General features: G+C 37.5%; 1 protein-coding gene across 1 annotated transcript in view; it reads left to right on the forward strand.

The window, feature by feature from the left end:
• The window catches only part of LOC136881946 (uncharacterized), a 99226-nt gene that overhangs the window by 22838 nt on the left and 57130 nt on the right, over positions 1-19258 (forward strand). Inside the window, exon 4 of the mRNA XM_068229443.1 lies at positions 4160-4337. Coding sequence (XP_068085544.1) covers positions 4160-4337 — 178 coding nt within the window. The remainder of the gene's footprint in view (positions 1-4159; positions 4338-19258) is intronic.

Consider the following 19258-nt stretch of genomic DNA (forward strand, 5'->3'; position numbering starts at 1 on the left):
GCTTGTAGTTTGCTGTCCACTTGTTGGGTTGTTGTGCAGGTTTCTAGGCCATATGTTATTATGGGGGTGAAGTATGATTGGAACAGAATCTGCTTTGATCTTAAGGGAACTTGTTCGTTCCAGAGGAGGTTCCGAACTTGATGGTAAAACTGAGCTGATTTTTGAATGCGGTTGTTAATCTCATGCTGTATTCTGTTATCACTTGAAATGATGCACCCAAGATATTTATATTGGTCTACTGTTTCCAGTTGTGTACCTTCCAGCATTATTTTTCCTTTCTTCTTCTGCCTGTTGACAGACATAGTAACAGTTTTCGATTTATTTATTGTTAATCCGTGTGCTTTCAAATGTTCATTCCAGGTGTTCAGCCTCTTTTGGACTTCCTTCTCTGTATTTCCCCAAATTACTACATCATCTGCAAATGCAAATGCATTGATGTCCATATTGTTCTTCTGCTTAATTTCTTTCATGACTTCATCCATGACAGTGATAAAAAGTAATGGTGAAATGGTACTGCCTTGTTGCACTCCTTTAGTGGTTTGGAACCAATCAGAATTACCGTTTCCTATCTGTACGCAACTGCAGCAGTCTTCGTAAAGCATTTTAACTTTCTGGATAAGCCCTTTGGGTACATTCTTCTTTCTTAAACATTCCCATATAGTCTTCCTTGGAACACTATCAAATGCTTTTTCGAGATCCAAAAACACTAGTGTTAAGTCTTTGCCCTTCTCCCAGTGCTTTTCTAACAGTATTCTAAGTGCAAATATGAGATCGGTAGTTGATCGGTGTTCTCTGAATCCATATTGTTCTTCCTGTACTTGTGGTTCTATTATTTTCCTTAGCCTTTTTTCAAGTATTTTCTCAAATTATGTAAATTAAATTTAACAAAATTACACTTTTGCCACTAGTAGCTGAAATATTGGAGAGAATATTAGAAAACAGGATGAGAGGAAGGATGGAAATTTAGCAGAGCAGTATGGATTTTGACAGGGCAGATTGATAGACCCCCCCCCCCCTATATTCATCATGAGAATACTGATAGAAAAACAGAATATGGAAAAGATCTGATGATGGTATTCCTTGATCTGGACAAGGCATACAATAGTGCTAATAGAGAAAAGGTGTGGGAAACAATGGAAAGAGAAGGATGTGGAAGGCACTCAAGCTAACTAGTGAAACCAATGTACAAGAATTGTTTCAGTTGTGTCCAGACTTCATTGGGGAGAACATATTAGTTTAGAAATCAACCTGGACGAAGACAGGGAAGTGTATTATGTCCACTTTCATTTACAAAGTTCTGCAGGAAACAAAGGCAAGATACTGATGGGATATGAAAATATGGTTGTTTGCAGATGACTTAGTGATCTGGGGAGTCGAAGTGCAAATCCAACTAGAGGAATTAAATGACAATATTGAGAAATATGGTATGAAAATCAGTGTGGAGAAGAGCAAAATCATGCTGATGACAAGAGGAGGAAAAGGAATTGTTAGTGTCAGGGGACAAAACCTTGAGGTTGTTGATTACTTCAAATATTTGGAAAGTGAAATAATGCAAGATGCAAGGTTGGATAAGATCAGTAGAAGGGTACAAGTGGAAAATATGTACTACCAGAATGTAAGGAACCTGGTCTGGAACAGAGAAGTTCTTATGAAATGTAAAGAGATAATGTAAAAGTGTACTATACCCCTACATTTGTATGCATCTGAGACTTGGACATTGACAGCAAGAGATGAGAGCAAAATTCAGGCCAGTGAGATGAAGTTCCTGAGTAGTATGGTGGGGAAGACGAGGAGAGACAGTGCAAGAAATGTTGAGGTCAGAAAAACTGAGTGATAGGATGGAGAAGAAAAAACTGGGATGGTTTGGACATTTTATGAGGATGGAGGAGGGAATAACAAAACAAGTGTAGGAGGCTAAGATAGAAGGAAAGAGGGCAAGAGGGAGGCCCAGAGCAAGATGAATGGACTTTGTCAAGAACAGAATAAGAAAAAGACTGTACTGGAATAAAATTACTGAAGAGGATTAGTAAGAGGGGCAACGGTGGAAAAGTGCCATTAACACCCTGACCTGGCAGGAGTTGACAAAGGGAAATGATGAGGATTGTATATTAACATATCAATGAACAGTGAGATTTTCAAGTGATTGGTTTGCCATGAAAAAAATATTTGATTTTTTTATGACCCATACTTTTTATTTTATGTATTTTAATTTGGTGGTTCATTCCACAATTTTAATGGGTCATGCATTAGTTTATAGATGTTTTAATTTCCGTTGTTTTATAATCTGAATGTTTTAGTACTAACGTTATGTAGTGGAAGATGTCCACTACGTTGATGGAATATGTACTAATAATTGCTATCAGGTGATGTCTTTTATCTGATTAACCCTCCAGTTCTTAGAGTTTTCTCATGCTAGTGTTTGTGTGGGGTAAAATATTACCCCATTCTTTGATGAAAATTTATCATAATGTTAATAACAAATTATGCTGTTTTCATACTGTTTCTGAATAGGGACCCTGTAAAAGAAGAAAACCAAATTGAAATAACTCCTAATATTTCCATTAAAAATGCACCATACAGAAAGCAATATCTTGCATAACTTCAAGGCAGATAAATATCATCCATAAAATCGCAGAGTTCATGCTGTCGTAAAAACTAGAACTATGAAGATTATGCTACATTACAGTTTGAACACTGAAGTTTTGTCAGTTTTACCACTGTAGATTTTCTGGTTGAGGCATTCTTCACACATGGTACTGAAATGGTCTTGGCAGACATACTTTTTATACAGCACACAAGAGTTTCTGCTTTTGCTATCCCAAATTCTAGGACATACAGCACATCTTCCAGATGATTCTGGTGTTTTTCTCTTCAAGGGTGGTGTTGGAGAAACCTGACTTCTTCTGAGCTTGGTTTGGCATCTGTACCTCTTACAAAAATTTTCATTATTCGTAAAACGCTTTAATCAATAAAAAGTTAAACACTGTCACTGGATCCATAACGCCACGAGTTTTCAGCGTTGAATCAAGCAAATAAGATGAGAATTTATTGTTAGCACGAGTAAAAGTTTTTTGTGAGGTCATACAATGCTCCAATTAGCCACACCATCACGTCCGTAAATGTAGTTTTGACAGGGCCTGTTCGATGCGTTATTATTCTCATGCTCTGATGTATCGGCATTGTCCTCTTCAGGTAAGTCACTAATGTCCTGTTCTGAAAGTGAATCTTGCTCTGATATGCCTACATTGTCCTCTTAACTGTTGTCTTCTAGATCCACTAATCCTTTATAAAATTCAGAAAAAAAGTTGTCGAATTCATTCCTGGTCCCTGCTAATTTTCCCAGCTATATCACGACTTATGTTTATTGTTTGCACTCAATTAACTAGATGTCCTCACAGTAAAAACACATGAAAGAATGGAAATTGACAAACCAAGAGTTTGCCAATTTAGTTTCGTCGTTGCTCGCATGGGGCAAGATGAAAACCCAGTGAGATTTGTGTCATTGCTGGATAGCTACAAACAACCGAAGATTTATAACAACTGCGGAGGTGCTAGCATCCTTGAAAGGAATACAGCAGCCCAGGTTACAGTTAAAACAAATTTAAAAAAATGGGAGTAGTTTTCCAAGTGTTGGGGTAATGAGAGTACTGGAGGGTTAAATAGTGTATTGAATTGGTGGCTCCTTAATAATTGTATATCGTCGTTGCCGGGACAAAACCTCCTATGTGAAATATTTTAGCTTAGAACTTTGGCTGGTAAGGTTCTGTCATCTAAGGTGCAATATTATGTGACAATTGTCAAGGCATTCTCGCTCTTCATAATGTATGTGCTGCGGGTCACTATATCTCCAAAAATATTATCACATGGGAGGTTTTGTCCCGGCAACGACGATATGTTCCGTGATGTCAATACAGAACCAATATGAAACTTCTAGTATGTAGAATCTGAGGATCTTCTTGTAGATTGAAACTTGTGAATTTTTGTTGTTGTTGTTTAATAGTGTGCAAATTTTTTTACAGGTATGTTAGTGTTGCATATTTCATTTTGAACTGGTTTGTTAAACAGTATGAAAAGCTTTTAAGGTATATTGACTACTGTAAGTTGGTGCTTGAAATATGGCTTCCTTCTTACTAAAATATGAATTTTCTTCTGCTTATAGATCGTATATCAAACTGCTGCAGAAAAAATTGCAGTTGCTGTGGAAGCACATCAAATTTCCTGTTCTGATTGCAAGAAAAACTCTGAAGTTCTTAATGAGCTTGGTGAAGATTTGGTGCATCTTCATGAGAAATTAGATGGTCTGCTAAATAACATCAATGTAATGAAAAATATTCAAGGTAATGTTCACTTTTGACTGTTATACCTATCTGCATGACATTGTGTATATACTAAACGTCTTCCTAATTCCTTTTTGCAGCCGGCTCTGTGTAGTCTTCATCTCCTGGCTTTTTATGTGTCTATAACGGACACTCCCAATTATCACTCAGGGTCAGCTCTTCTGATTCTCGAGTATTTGCTTCGGTTTCATGTCTGTGCCACTCGATTACTGTTCTTCTTCAGTCTTTCGACTGTTTGCCACCACTTTGCTCTAAGATATCCGTGCCTTCCCCTTTTGTCCGTCCAACATTGATGGCAAGATCTCTATGTATGGGAATATCTTCATCCCCATGTATGTTCCCGTGCCAGTGCAACTCCTCCAGATTCTCGCTGACGGGGACAGTGCTCATTGCGTAATCGGTCAGTGACACCCACTAACAGTCGCAGCGTCCACATTTCCGTGACTTGAATTTGCTAATCGTGCTTTTGCTTCGCCTTAAATTTAGAGCCGTAAATGAGGGCTGGTCTGAGTGTCATATCTTGCCTTTCAGCTTTATAGGAATCTGCCCATCACACAAGTCAGCAAATGCCATTTCATCCCTCCAACATTGATGCAGTGCTTCACGTCATCATTGACCATGGTATCTGTGGCAATGAATTTGTCATTACCAGTGGTTCACCCGTTAGGTAGACTGTGTTAGGTGGACCTTGAACTTCTGGCTAGGTGAAGTTACAGAACATGTACTCAGTTGTTTTATGACTAATTCACAGTCCACATTAGTTTCCAATGCTTCTCTCCAAAATTCTAAGACTGCCAAACCACAGATGTGACCTCATTTAGTTTTAGACCTCGTACTTTTAAATCTTGAAGTATCTAGTCTAGTCATTGTTGGCCTGGTTTACTGCTTTACTTGTCCTCCATGGCAGTCGAATTACTACTGCGTTTCCAAATGTCGTCCCTTTTAGGTCCATTTGCCTCATAGAAACAAGCCATCAAAACCAGTTCATAAGCACAGCTTCATTCCTTAAGTTAATTCTTAACTTACAAGGGAACATCACGAAAGTGTTGGTTTACTTTGCAGTTCAAAGATACAGTGTATTATGGATTGTATGTTCTCACACTTTTAATGGTGTAGATTCAGTAGGTTCTGAGATATAGGGCTCATAATAAAATAATCAAATGTTTCTAAATTAGTTTTGCTTAAAATACATGGGATAAAATTAAATACATTTAAACTTAAAATTCAAATGTGTTCTAAAAAATATTTACATTGTTCACGCATAGTGAAATTATTAGTGTAAGACATGGCCAGATGGTATGCTAGGTGTGTACGCTATATACTGTATAGTGGAAAAATAAATCCACTGGAACAAAACCTGTATAAGTTAGAAACTGCTACTCTATCGAAGAGACATGGATACTAAAAGGGTTGTGGAATTATTAGCATAGATTTTGGATTTTGAACCAACTTCCTCTGATCAAGGACTGTTTGAACAAATTAAAACAGTTGAATTTTGTTTTGAAAGCTGAAAAAGCTACCTACTATTTGACAAACATCACTTTTTTAAAAGCTTGGATTTCTTCAAGAAGAACCATTCTTTCATTAAACCACTTGACTTTGGTTTTGACTGGAACAGGGTTGATGTGTGCAATGCCATTGACTACAATTCTGTGCCATTTCTTTGCTGTGCACGCTGGAAGTCTGTATAAATCGCACTCTATACGACACATTACTTGTCAACTGTGTCTAGTAAACCTCTATTCACATCGGTACACTCACAGCAAAATCTTGCAAATGTTTCAATAATGGTCAGTGTAAAAGCACTCTTCATTTCTGTAAAAAGTGTTTCACCGCATAATCGCCTCGTCCTTTGTCCTCAATACAAGAATCTGATTTTAAAATTTCATTGCATAATTATCACATGTTCATATTCTGTTCATCAAGCTGCTTAAATGGTAAACAGAACTGCAATGTGAATTGCATATAAATGTGCAATTCAAATACAGTGAAACCTTGGAATGTGAGTAACTTGGTCTAATATTTAGTCTAATATTTTAGACATACAGTTGCAATATTGTACATACTGACATATATGCCAATTCACGATAAGACATACCCCATTTGTATGTGACTAAATGCACATCATATAACATTCCTTTGACAATGCAATTTAATCAAAGCTTCATCATATAAATATGTATTCATGGTTCAGCTGAAGATGACCTTGTATATGGGGTCGAAACCGGTCCTGTAGCTTAATATAAGCAATAAAAAAACAAGTATTGATTGGTGGAAATTCTTTCCTATTTTTAATTGTGTAAATATTTTTGTGTTGTGGATGAATCGTCAGAGTTTCAATTGTTTCTTATGGGAAAACTTGCTTTGATATAAGAGTGCTTTGGATTACAAGTATGTTGACGGAACGAATTATGCTCACAATCCAAGGTTCCACTGTACATATATGGCTTATGGGTAGTTTAGCAACACAGTCAAATTTAAGATATGTCGCACAATATATAAATATAGATCCCAGTATATGTAAAAACATGGCTGCCCCTCTGTGGGTCAGTGGTAGTGTTAACCTCCGGATCCCAAGATAGCGGGTTCAAGTCTGGCAGTAGTCGGATTTTAAAAGGCTGTAAAAAAAAGTCCATTCGACACTCCATGTTGTATGATGTCGGCATGTAAAATTTTTTTGCTATTTGCTTTAAGTCGCACAGACACAGATAGGTCTTATGGCGACGATGGGATAGGGAAGGCCTAGGAGTGGGGAGGAAGCGGCTGTGACTTCGCCATACTCGATAAGTTAAAGCAGGAGATGTTGAAACTCAGGAAGAGCAGGGCTGCGCAGAAGCCCACTGCCAAATTTAATCCTCTGGTCAATGTATACCTGCCCTCTTGCTCGGGAGATCACAGTGAGTGATTCATTATAATTGTCCAAATATTCAATGCTATGTGAAGAAACATTCTTACTAAGATGTTCATCAAATTAAAACAACATTAAGGTGATCAATTTTGGGAAAGAGGTTCCAAAAAGTGAGTTTTTTAAGTGAATGATTTAGTTTGTGCAACATACTAAAGAGAAAATTAGTAACTATGGTTGATATTATTACATGTAAATCGTGTGATAATAAAAGTGTTGCATTTGGAAAATTTATTCTGATACTTTCACTAAATCTGACAGAATTAGCAGTAGAATTTATGACGGGAATTGCAGCCAAGACCATTCCTCACTGCCGGAGCTTGATGGTCTCTTGTTGCTAATAATAGTTTAGTTGATTACTAATATCAATCAAGACACCAACTCTTGATGAGATATCTACTGGATTAATCTGGACAGACCTACCTAGTAGTAACACTTCACTGGTATAAATTTTCAAGGGTTTAAAGTATAGAGCTTCTCTGGCAACTGAGGATGATGTAGCACGTACACACTCGCACTGCATCATTTGAACAAGTGCTTTGGTACATAATTTGAACTCGTGTTATGTGTTAATAGAAGGCCATGTCTTGCTTAAAGGAATTGTTTTTTAATTGGTTCTTATTCTGGGATGAACCGCGTTGTTGTTTTATGTAGGCCTACCTTACATATAATTTGTCATTGAATATATTGCAATATTCTTTGCCAAGGTGACTTCTACTAGATCCAAGGTATCCGGTCCCCCCAAGCAGCTAAAATCAACCATGAAAGCGATTGCTGTGCCTTGCCTTTAAATAGCTTCTTTCCCTTTGGCCATCATAATCCCTTTGAAATGTCTGGAATGTACACTTCTATAGCCTCTGGAATTTTTTTTTTCTTGATTATGTCAAATGAAATTCCATGTCTTGTGTATCAGGAGTGCTTGGCTACAAATAAAATTTCCATGTCTTGGTTCTTGGTGTGACGGATAAGTTTCTCATTTTAATGCTTTGGATTATCTCACTAAAATGTTTTAGCGAATTTTCTTAAATTAAGGAAATGGAATGGATTATAAATAAACTGCATTCTCATAAAGCAGCAGGAATAGATGAAATTAGACCTGAAATTTTGAAATATAGTATGAAGGAAGGGATGAGATGGCTACAAAGAGTTCTCACTAAGATTAGTAAGGTACCTTCTGATTGGACAAAGGCATTAATTAGACCTATCTATAAGCAAATACAGTAGAGACAATACACGACACTTACGGATTTCGCCTTGCTAAAATGGGAGACAATTCGACGGTGGCGCTCCTAGTGACTTGACCTGAACAAATCGCGCTAAATTCAAATATCAATGGAAATGTATATACGGAAATGGATAAATAAATTACGTCTAGAAAGACAGTGGTATTAAGATATTAACTTCGAAGTTGCTAAAGCAATTCTGGATAAATGAATGAAGAATTATTTAAAAGGTTATTATTCAAAGACTGAAATCAGACATATAAACAAGGTGTGAAATGGACTGCTGTGAAATAGCTTGATCTTTCATTTAGGCATTACTTTTTTAGCTATAGCATACCTGCCTGAAATCTTACGGTTGGATTTGTCTTTTTTCCTCATTTAAAAACAATGTATCATCGCATTAAGACACTTGTCAATAAAAATATCGGCACATTCCTTACACATTTGATGCAATGAATTAACATTTAATAGCTGGGCCATTTTCCTCTTAACATGAAGCCTACTAACAGAAAGAAAATCTATAAAATCCCGGCTTTAATCTGAGAAGAGGGATAAAAGAAAGAAAAGTTTGAAAATGTTGTCGATAGTGATGCTTTGAGGAATATTTACGTTCAATTAGAGTTAAAATGTCACATACCCTTGGCTGTATAGTCGAGGATTTTTAAAGTCGCTGGCCTGGAAATGATCTGAACAGATCTTATAATTCTTATACAAGCGTAACGCCCCTTCTTTCTTGTACACTTTATCCAAATTGCTTCTGTGACATTTCAAAACCCACAGATCACACCTACAACAACACATCGGTATTGAAGGTTAACTGCTGCACTATACAATAAAATATGCGTATTATATTTTAAGCCCGTTAAAACATGGGTCGAGCAGGTCAGAAGATTATGAAGTACTATAAAAATCTCTGTCACTGGAAGAATATATATGCAAACACAATATTACTTACATGTTCTTGTCACGAGAGAACCTGAAGAACGAGCGCGCATTTTTCTCTACTTCGTTAGTACTGCAGCCAAACACAGCACATACCTTTCCCCTCATGTTGAGAGGAGATATCAAGGAATGACACACGCTACTATTTAATTATGTCAACTCACTGAAAACGCATAAATAACACCAAAAACTTCACACAAAAATACACGTGCTCTTATGACAGAATCAGTACCGTTCAGGTCTATCCGCTAGAGTGAGCTCCAATAGCTGTCCCTCGATATCTCGCTCAGTGTCGTGTATTGTCTCTACTGTATTTGCTATAAGCAAGGGAACAGGAAGGATTGCAACAACTATGGAGATATTTTACTGATCAGTATTCAAGGCAATGTTTCACTGACTTGGAAGGGATGGTGCGACCAGTGGTTCCACTTCATTAGTTGCTATAGTAGCCCCTGTGTATAAAGGAAAGGGTGACAGACATATAGCTGAAAATTTCAGGCCAGTCGGTTTGACATGCATTGCATGTAAGCTTCGGGAATGCAGTATTTTTTCTGACTGAATTAGACATGTTTGCAAAATTAATAACTGGTTTGATAGAAAACAGTTTGGGTTTAGGAAATGTTATTCCACTGAAGCTCAACATGTAGAATTCAAGCAAAATATAGCAGATATCCTGAAATCAGGAGGTCAAAAGGACTGTATCGCGATTGGCCTATCTAAGGCATTTGTTAGGGTAGCCCATGGGAGACTGCTGGCAAAAATGAGTGCAATTGGACTAGATAAAAGAGTGACTGAATGGGTGGCTACATTTCTAGAAAATGGATCTCAGAGAATTAGAGTAGGCGAAGCTTTATTTGTCCCTGTAATAATTAAGAGGGGAATTCCTCAAGGCAGTATTTTTGGACCTTTATGTTTTCTTATATATATCAATGATATGTGTAAAGAAGTGGAATCAGAGATAAGGCTTTTTGCAGATTATGTTATTCTGTACAGAGTAATAAATAAGTTACAAGACTGTGAGCAACTGCAAAATGACCTCAATAATGTTGTAAGATTGAGAGTAGGCAATGGTATGATGATAAATGGGTTCAAAAGTCAGGTTGTAAGTTTCACAAATAGGAAAAGTCCTCTCATTTTTAATTACTGCATTGATGGGCTGAAAGTTCTTTTGGGAATCATTGTAAGTACCTAGGTGTTAATATAAGGAAAGATCTTCATAAGAGTAATCACATAAATATGATTGTAAATAAAGGGTACAGATCTCTGTACATGGTTATGAGGGTATTTATTGGTTGTAGTAAGGATGTAAAGGAGAGGGCGTATAAGTCTCTGGTAAGACCCCAACTAGAGTATGGTTCCAGCGTATGGGACCCTCACAAGGATTACTTGATTCAAGAACTGGAAAAAATCTGGAGAAAAGCAGCTCGATTTGTTCTGAGTTATTTCCGACAAAAGAGTAGTGTTACAAAAATGTTGCGAAGTTTGGGCTGGTATGTTCTGAGCTGTCAGTGGAGAGATGGCATGGCATGTCATCAGTAGACGAATAAGTTTGATTGGTGTCTTTAAAAGTAGGAAAGATCACAATATGAAGATAAAGCTGTAATTTAAGAGCACAAATTATGGCAAATATTCGTTTATAGAAAGGGGAGTTAGGGATTGGAATAACTTACAAAGGGAGATGTTCAATAAATTTCCAATTTCTTTCCAATCTTTTAAGATCAAGGCTAGGAAAACAACAGATAGGGAATCTGCCACCTGGGCGACTGCCCTAAATGCAGATCAGCAGTGAGTGATTGATAATTGCCCTTAATTGGCATGTAGATCTCTGGTGACCCATTTGGTTTTTCCCGACAAAATTCATTAAATCTCAGCCATAGATGCCCAAGAGAGTTTTGGTTTACTCGGTCTGCCATCTAGTAGGCCAAGAGTAAAATGGAATGTCATAATTGGCAAGCAGACAGCCAGATGGCATTAGATTGAAATGTCTGCACATGGTAGCAGAGGCCATAAGATGATGATGATGATTATTATTATTATTATTATTATTATTATTATTATTATTATAATATGGCTTATTGGTAGTTTGACAACATGGTTTCAAGATGTATTTACCAGTGACATATTAAGAGTTTTCATTTGAAATACGTGAGGCTATAAGTTATCTCTTGTCAGCAACGACACCAGGAAATACTGACACTGCACACACTTATTTTCTAGTTCAGCTTTCGAATCCTTTCAACCAACTGTGCACTGGAATCTGAACTCTCAGACAAATGGTGACAGAATGACTTCATGAGAATCTAATTCACGAAAAAGAAAATTCTTATTAATGGTAAGCATACAAATGAATGCGTTCTTTTTCTCATAACATTGTCCTGTAACCAGCTGCCTGTGACCATTGGCCATTCTTGTGGTCTGCTAAAATACATAATGCACACTTAACCTCAAGTGGGTCTCTCCAGTGCTGGGGGTATGCAGGTTTTTCCTGTTATGTGTTTATTAGGTACTCTCGCGGAAGCATAGACATGATTACTGTAGACATGTGTGCGTGAGAACTTCAGTTTTTTTGTGTGTTTGTAGAAATATTTTGTTGTTGAACGCAATAATACTATACCTTAAGCTTGTATCAAATACAATTTTTAGTTGTAAATTCATTTTTTGAGTAATAAAATTACTGGTTGTGGCATACTAACAACCAAAGAAAAGGACCATCAAACAGCTGAAGGCGCAACACCGCAGTCAAGGTCCTTAGATTGCTAACCCAACCACAAAAGAGACAAAGAGCCGATCCCAGTGCAAAATCACGCCAACTACTTAGGGTAGGCCTCGTTTGTGTTGAGAGCTCTCAGTAACTTTTTTTTAAAAAGATGGGACCGAGAAGCGATGGAATCTGGGCAGAACCAAAGGTCAAAAAGGAACTTCAACAGAGGGTGGATCCATGGGAAGGATAGAGCAATTCATGTGAGATACCCTAAAACACAGAATCATTTTAACCACATGAAAATTTAATAAATAACAATATTTTTAAAAGAAGAATAATGCCAATAAATAATCCGTCAAATTTTAAAAGAAACAACATTTAACTAAATAAATTAAATAATAATAGGAAGAAATTAATTCATTCACTGGAACCATATTAAATCACAAATCATGTAATACCTTTAAAAGAAGAAGAAAAAAATTACTCACAAACTGCAGTTCCTTTTTTTTAAAAGGAAGCCTTTAGATCAATTGTCGTATGACTATATTCCGTTGAGTGATCTCAGTAAACCTTTTTTTTTTTTTTAAAGATGGGGTACCCTGTTTAGTAGACCAAATTTTTCTACTACAGTATTGAAGAGCATTTAAAAAATACCCCATTTACAGGTCACACAAAAAATGAAATTAAAAGATAAACCAGAAGGGAAGAAAACACATATCCCAACAAACTAATTCAAACTACCACAAGCGGTAAAAGGCGAAGTAGGAAACTAGAAGAATTCATAAGTCAGTGACATTTCAAAACACGACATATTCACACCAAAAATAATTAATTTCACTAAATTGCATCAGACATTAAATGGTAGAAATATCGTAGCAATTGCATTCCTTAAATCATATCGCCGATGTTATTTAACATGAGGTACAAACCTACAGTCATCATCAATCAGGTCTTGCTTGACAACTACACACAAGCGTCTGATCCATCACGCTACTCGAAAGACAATCAACTTGTAACGGTGATGCAATGCTTAATCAAATTGTCATATCTAATCAATATTCACTATCTTGGCACAACAATGACAAGCATTGTAAGATGGAGCAACAACAATAGCAGGAATTAAATCCGTTATGTTAAGGCAAATTTAGTTCCAATAGGATAATAGCACCTTCCATATTATATAGAAAATAAACGACTTCCAAGAAAACCTCAATAATAATAATAATAATAATAATAATAATAATAATAATAATAATAATAATAATAATAATACAAGAAAAATAAGTAGAACACATCTGAGAACAACAAATTTAAATATTAACAACGATAATTCTCTGCTCCTAGGCCTTGGAAGAGCCTAGAATAGTTTTAAAATATAATACTGAAAGAACACTTGATTACGGGAACCACATGTTTCGGTTTTAAGGCCGTCACAAGTACATACTGGATATCACGTTGAAACTTAGAGGGGAACACTTTTAAACTGCTTCAAATATTATTTTAGCCAATGAATACCAAGGCATTTTCACACAATACCCCAGGAATTATCCACTCGTCACCTTTGCGTTGTATAACAAATATATTTTAGTCAGAAACTTCTTGTGTTCAAGGTAGACGAGATATCTTTCACACGAAATATGTTTTCAGAACTAGCTGATGGAGAGGTCCATAAATAATCCTTTTGGGCACATATTACAAGATATTCTTACCACACACTGTCAGTTGCAGAAAGAATTCATATTACACAATACTAATCAGCCACTTCAAAATAAATTAATAAACTAAAATGTGCAGATGACTTAGTAAGGTAGGTTCAGATAAATAAAGGCTCCACAGTCACTTCCGTTCCTTAACTAGGGTGGACGGTAATCATTTCCTCTAGCCGTAACGGCTGGATGGAGTGTCTCTCCAAAAACAGCCATCTTGGAGACGGTCAGAAGCCAACTCCCTGTTCACAGAGTAGGACCACAAGTCAACGTAGTCGACAATTGACTCGCGCTCCGCACTGTCAAGGATTAAAAGCCGTAGAAATTGCTCCACATCGTCCAGTCAAGATATTAGATGTACCACAATTAAGAAATTGCAGCAAATTGCTGTCTAGCAGTTCATGGGTCATTGTTAAATGATACATTTTAAATTCCACACGTACTAACAGTCATAGATGGCAGTAGTTATACAAATCCCAATTAAATTATACTGCCTTATGGTCAAAAATAAGATTCCTAGAAAGAAACTGCTTAGGAGCCCACTGCTACACTGGGGTGAAACTCTGGTAATTTCAAGATTGAAAAAGCCTAAATGTTTCTTAACAATTACTGGTATTAGCAAATTCTTAGCTTAATCAAAACAGACTTTCAACGTATTAGGTCGTGTTACGTACATGTAGTACGTGTTGAAGAGATGTTAAGTACAGAACAAAAATGGCCAGCCGGACACCAGTGGGATCCGAACCCACAACCTCCCGATTTTGCGTCGGTTGTTCTACCAATTGAGCTATGGTGGCCTAGGCCATCTTTGTTCTGTTTGAAATAATCTGAGCTACAGGTCTGGCACTGCTGCTAGCACACTGTAGAGTGCGTTTAAGTCGCCCGTTGTGGGGCATGTCAATGAATATTGGATTTTCACAACCGCATTGTAATCGAAACAGACTTTCAACGTATTAGGTCGTGTTACGTACATGTAGTATGTGTTGTCCGGCTGTTCTGTACTTAACATCTCTTCAACACGTACTACATGTACGTAACACGACCTAATATGTTGAAAGTCTTTCGATTACAATGCGGTCGTGAAAATCCAATATTCATTGACATGCCCCACAACGGGCGACTTAAACGCACTCTACAGTGTGCTAGCAGCAGTGCCAGACCTGTAGCTCAGATCCTTTCAAACAGAACAAAGATGGCCTAGGCAACCATAGCTCAATTGGTAGAGCAAAAGACGCAAAATCGGGAGGTTGTGGGTTCGGATCCCACTGGTGTCCAGCTGGCCATTTTTGTTCTGTACTTAACATCTCTTCAACACATACTACATGTACGTAACACGACCTAATACGTTGAAAGTCTGTTTCGATTACAATGCGGTAGTGAAAATCCAATATTCATCTTAGCTTAATGGTCACATGCTAATATATTTCAAATATTTTGTTTATAAAAGTATGACGATTACCGGTATATGGTAAAATAAGGTATGGATTCATTTGTTCCTCTTGGTCTTATCATGGTTCCATTCCTTTTCTTCCAGGAATTTAAAATGATTAAATGTTTTAAATCTGCTCTTTTGTTATTATTTGTGAAGGCCTTACAGGAACCCAGAAAATAGCGGCTAACGGGGTTCTGGTGAAGCTACTGCTTTGTAGTATAGGGAGTTGGTTTTCCAAAGGCTAAAGGAAGAAACCCTGACAGAAAATAAGCACGCCTAAATGCTATAGGAGGCAGCCCCTCCACTGGGCTTTGGGTGCTGTGGGCTAATAACTTGCACATCCGAGAATCAAGTATTACAGAAACGCATACAAAAGTAAACCGGACAGATATCTTCGATGACAACTTTTGGAATGAAAACTTGGACTCGAAATGGTTTCTGGAATGTGTGAACAATGTACGAAGCAGGGAAGTTGGAACAGATTTCAAAGGAAATGGATCACTATAAGATGATGGTGCTTGGACTGAGTGAAACACGATGGAATGGATTTGAAGAGTATCAGTTGAGAGAAGGATGAAAATGCCTCCTTGACTGGAACCCTGTTTCAGACCGCATCATTACAGCATGGTTCAAGACAAAAGTTAGAAATATTCATCTGGTACAGTGCTATGCACCCACAAAAACAGCTGAGTCAGAAGAGAAGGACCAATTTTATGGACAGCTTGAAAGTGTCCTGACAAAGATTAAGAAGATATAGATCAAAATGTTAATGGGTGATTTGAATGCCAAGATTGGGAATAAAAATGACAGGGTGGAAAGAGTTCTAGGGAAACATGGAGTGGGAGTCCAGAATGACAATGGAGAGTGCTTTGTTGAATTCTGCCTAAATAACTATTTTGTGATTGGTGGATCAATTTTTCCTCACAAGACATTTCACAAAGTAACATGGGTTTTGCCAGATGGGAGAAGACAAAATCAAATTGATCACTTTGCAATCGGCCAGATGTGGAGACGATCAGTCTTAGACACTCAGAACAAAAGAGGTGCAGGTTGTGGAAGCAACCACCACCTGGTAATAGCTGAAGTTAAACTGAAGATTGCTGCAGTAGACCGAAGGAATAAACGAAGTGGAAAGAGAAAATTCAACATTGAAAAATTGAAAGGTGCTGAAGTTAAAAAGGATTTTGTAATCAAGCTGAAAAATAGGTGCAGTTCACTTCATTTAGATAATGCAGGAGGAGGCCCAAATGAAATGAGAGTGAATGGAAAATGGGGAAAGGATAAAATCAGCCTTCCTGAATACAAGTAAGGAGATATTGGGATTCAAGCAAAACAGGAGAAAGGAATGGATATCAGACAATACCTGGAAGAAGAGAGAAGAGAGATCAAAACAAAGCTAAATCATTGCAAAGATGAAACAAAGAAAAGTAGCTTGATAGAACAGTTCAGTGAACTGAACCGGCAAATAAAGAAAACAGCAAGAAATGATAGAAGAAATCAGGTAAATAGCCTAGCAGAGTTGGTGCAGGAGGCAGCACATAAAGGAGACTCAAAACAGCTTTACAACATTACAAAACAGCTGTCTCAAAAGAAATTCAATCAGCGCAGGCCAGTAAAATCCAAGGAAGGTAAGAAGCTTACGAATGACAAGGAAAGAGCATTTCAGAGAACTGCTAAAGTCATGGTACAGGAAAAGACCATTGAGAGGTTCCGGAATTGAGAGTGAATATCAACCTGCCGATGAAGAGAGAGATCATAGTCACTGAAAAGCTGCAAGCCAGGCAAAAGCAGCTGGAGTGGATAATATTGTGATGGAGGTGTTGAATGTAGACTAGGAGTTGACAGCTGAGATGCTTTTGCCATTGTTCAAAGACGTTAGAGTATGGAAGATAGACACACTCCCAGAGGATTGGAAGAAGGGCATTTTGATAAAACTACCAAAGAAGGGGATCTGACTTGTTGCACCAACTGGTGAGGAATTACACTCTTGTCTATACCAAGTCAAGTTTTTTCATGAATCGTACTGAACCGATTGAGAGAACCATTGGAGCCCAAGATCCACAAAGAGGAGGCAGGTTTTAGAGATCACCGATCCTGTATAGACCAAATAAATACCTTACGAGTTATAGTAGAACAGTCCATGGAATATCACTCTTCACTGTACTTGGCATTCATTGACTTTGAAAGAGCTTTTGATAGTGTACAGCGCCAAGCAATCGGGAGAGCGATGCAGGGGTATGGGGTTCCAACGAAAATCATCAACATGGTAAAAATGTTATACAGAGGTTACACCTGCAAAGTGGAACATGGAGACCTTTCAGAGCCCTTTCAAATAGTTGGGAGTGAGACAAGGGTGCCTGCTCTTACCTTTGCTGTTCTTGTTGAGATTAGATCAGCTCATGAGAAAAGTGGTTGAAGGGAAGCAGAGGGGAATACAATGGGGGATGATGGATTGTCTGGAAGATTTGGACTTTGCAGATGATATATGTCTTATCTCACTCCTTTAGACACATGACTGAGAAAATGAAAGACCTAGAAATGGAAGCACAAAAGGTGGGACTCAAAATAAACATTGCCAAGACAAAGGAGCTAAGGAACAATGCCAGAAACATGAACCCACTGGTATTAGAGAACGAGATAGAGCAAGTTGACAACTTCTATTACCTAGGAAGTATTATTTCTAGAAGTGGAGGGGCAAATTAAGATGTCCAAAATAGAGTAAACAAGGCCAAGGGGGCCTTTGCCCAGTTCTGGCCGGTGTGGAAGTCCAGAGAATTGAGAACAGACTAAATTGATCTTTGAGACAAATGTGAAATCGGTGCTTTTCTACAGGTGTGAGACATGAAAGATGACTGGAGAGATAACATGCAAGGTCCAGACTTTCATTAACAGATGTTTGAGAACCATCCTAGGGCTGCGATGGCCAGATATTATATCAAATCAGGAATTGTGGGAACATACCCAACAACGCAAGGCTGAAATCCAGATAAAAGAACGTAAATGGAAATGGATAGGTCACACACTGCGTAAAGGTCCTGACAGCATTCCAAAACAGGCTCTTGAATGGAACCCACAAGGGGCTAGAAGAAGAGGGCGACCAAGGATAACATGGCGTCGAACAGTGGAAGCGGAGGCGGCGTCAGTTGGGAAGTCCTGGAAGAACATCAAAACTGTGGCAGCAAATACAGTAGTCGGATGGAGAGCTCTTGTATGTGCCCTATGCTCCACCCAGGAGTAATAGGAATTACGTCAAGTAAGTCTTTGTTACTGTTAATAACTTTAAATAAACTGTCAACTGAAAAGTGTGGTAATAATAATAATAATAATAATAATAATAATAATAATAATAATAATAATAATAATAATCTCTAAGTGGTGAACAACATAAAAATAAAAAGGAATTAGAACATGGAATATTTTCATTAAAAGCAAAACAAAATTTAGCCAAATTACATCAGGCACAATCAACAACTACTAAAGATCAAGCCTGTGTGAACATGAACTTTTGTGAGCGATAACTTCATAAGAGGGTTTTTTTTTCTTTCTATTTATCTGGGGTGGCAACCTAGAAAGATCTTTTTCCCCTACTTTGCACCATATGTTATGAACCTGCATGTATTTGGAAATTGCAGAAGTGTAAAGTGTTGAATGTGAGCAAAGGAATATTAAGGACAACACACACCCAGTCCCCAGGTCAGGGATATTAATCATTTACAATTAAAAAAACCCTGACCCGGCCAGGAATCAAACGCGTTGTTCCCTACACTGCAGTGCTGGACTAATAAGAGGTTAATTTTGAGATCAATTTATTGAATATATTCAAAATTTATGGTAAATTCATGAAAATGAACATAACCAAAAATAAAATAAAATAAAATAAACTTAACTCGCTTTACCAAGTGTGAGAGAAAAGGACCCAACCTTAAAAGTACTGTTATAAAGTAGGCAGTGGCGGCTCGTGGATATCAGTAGTGGGGGGCGCACCTTAGTTTCATAATTCCACAAATATTTC

Source organism: Anabrus simplex, chromosome 10, assembly GCF_040414725.1.
Source record: "Anabrus simplex isolate iqAnaSimp1 chromosome 10, ASM4041472v1, whole genome shotgun sequence".
Lineage (NCBI taxonomy): Eukaryota > Metazoa > Arthropoda > Insecta > Orthoptera > Tettigoniidae > Anabrus > Anabrus simplex.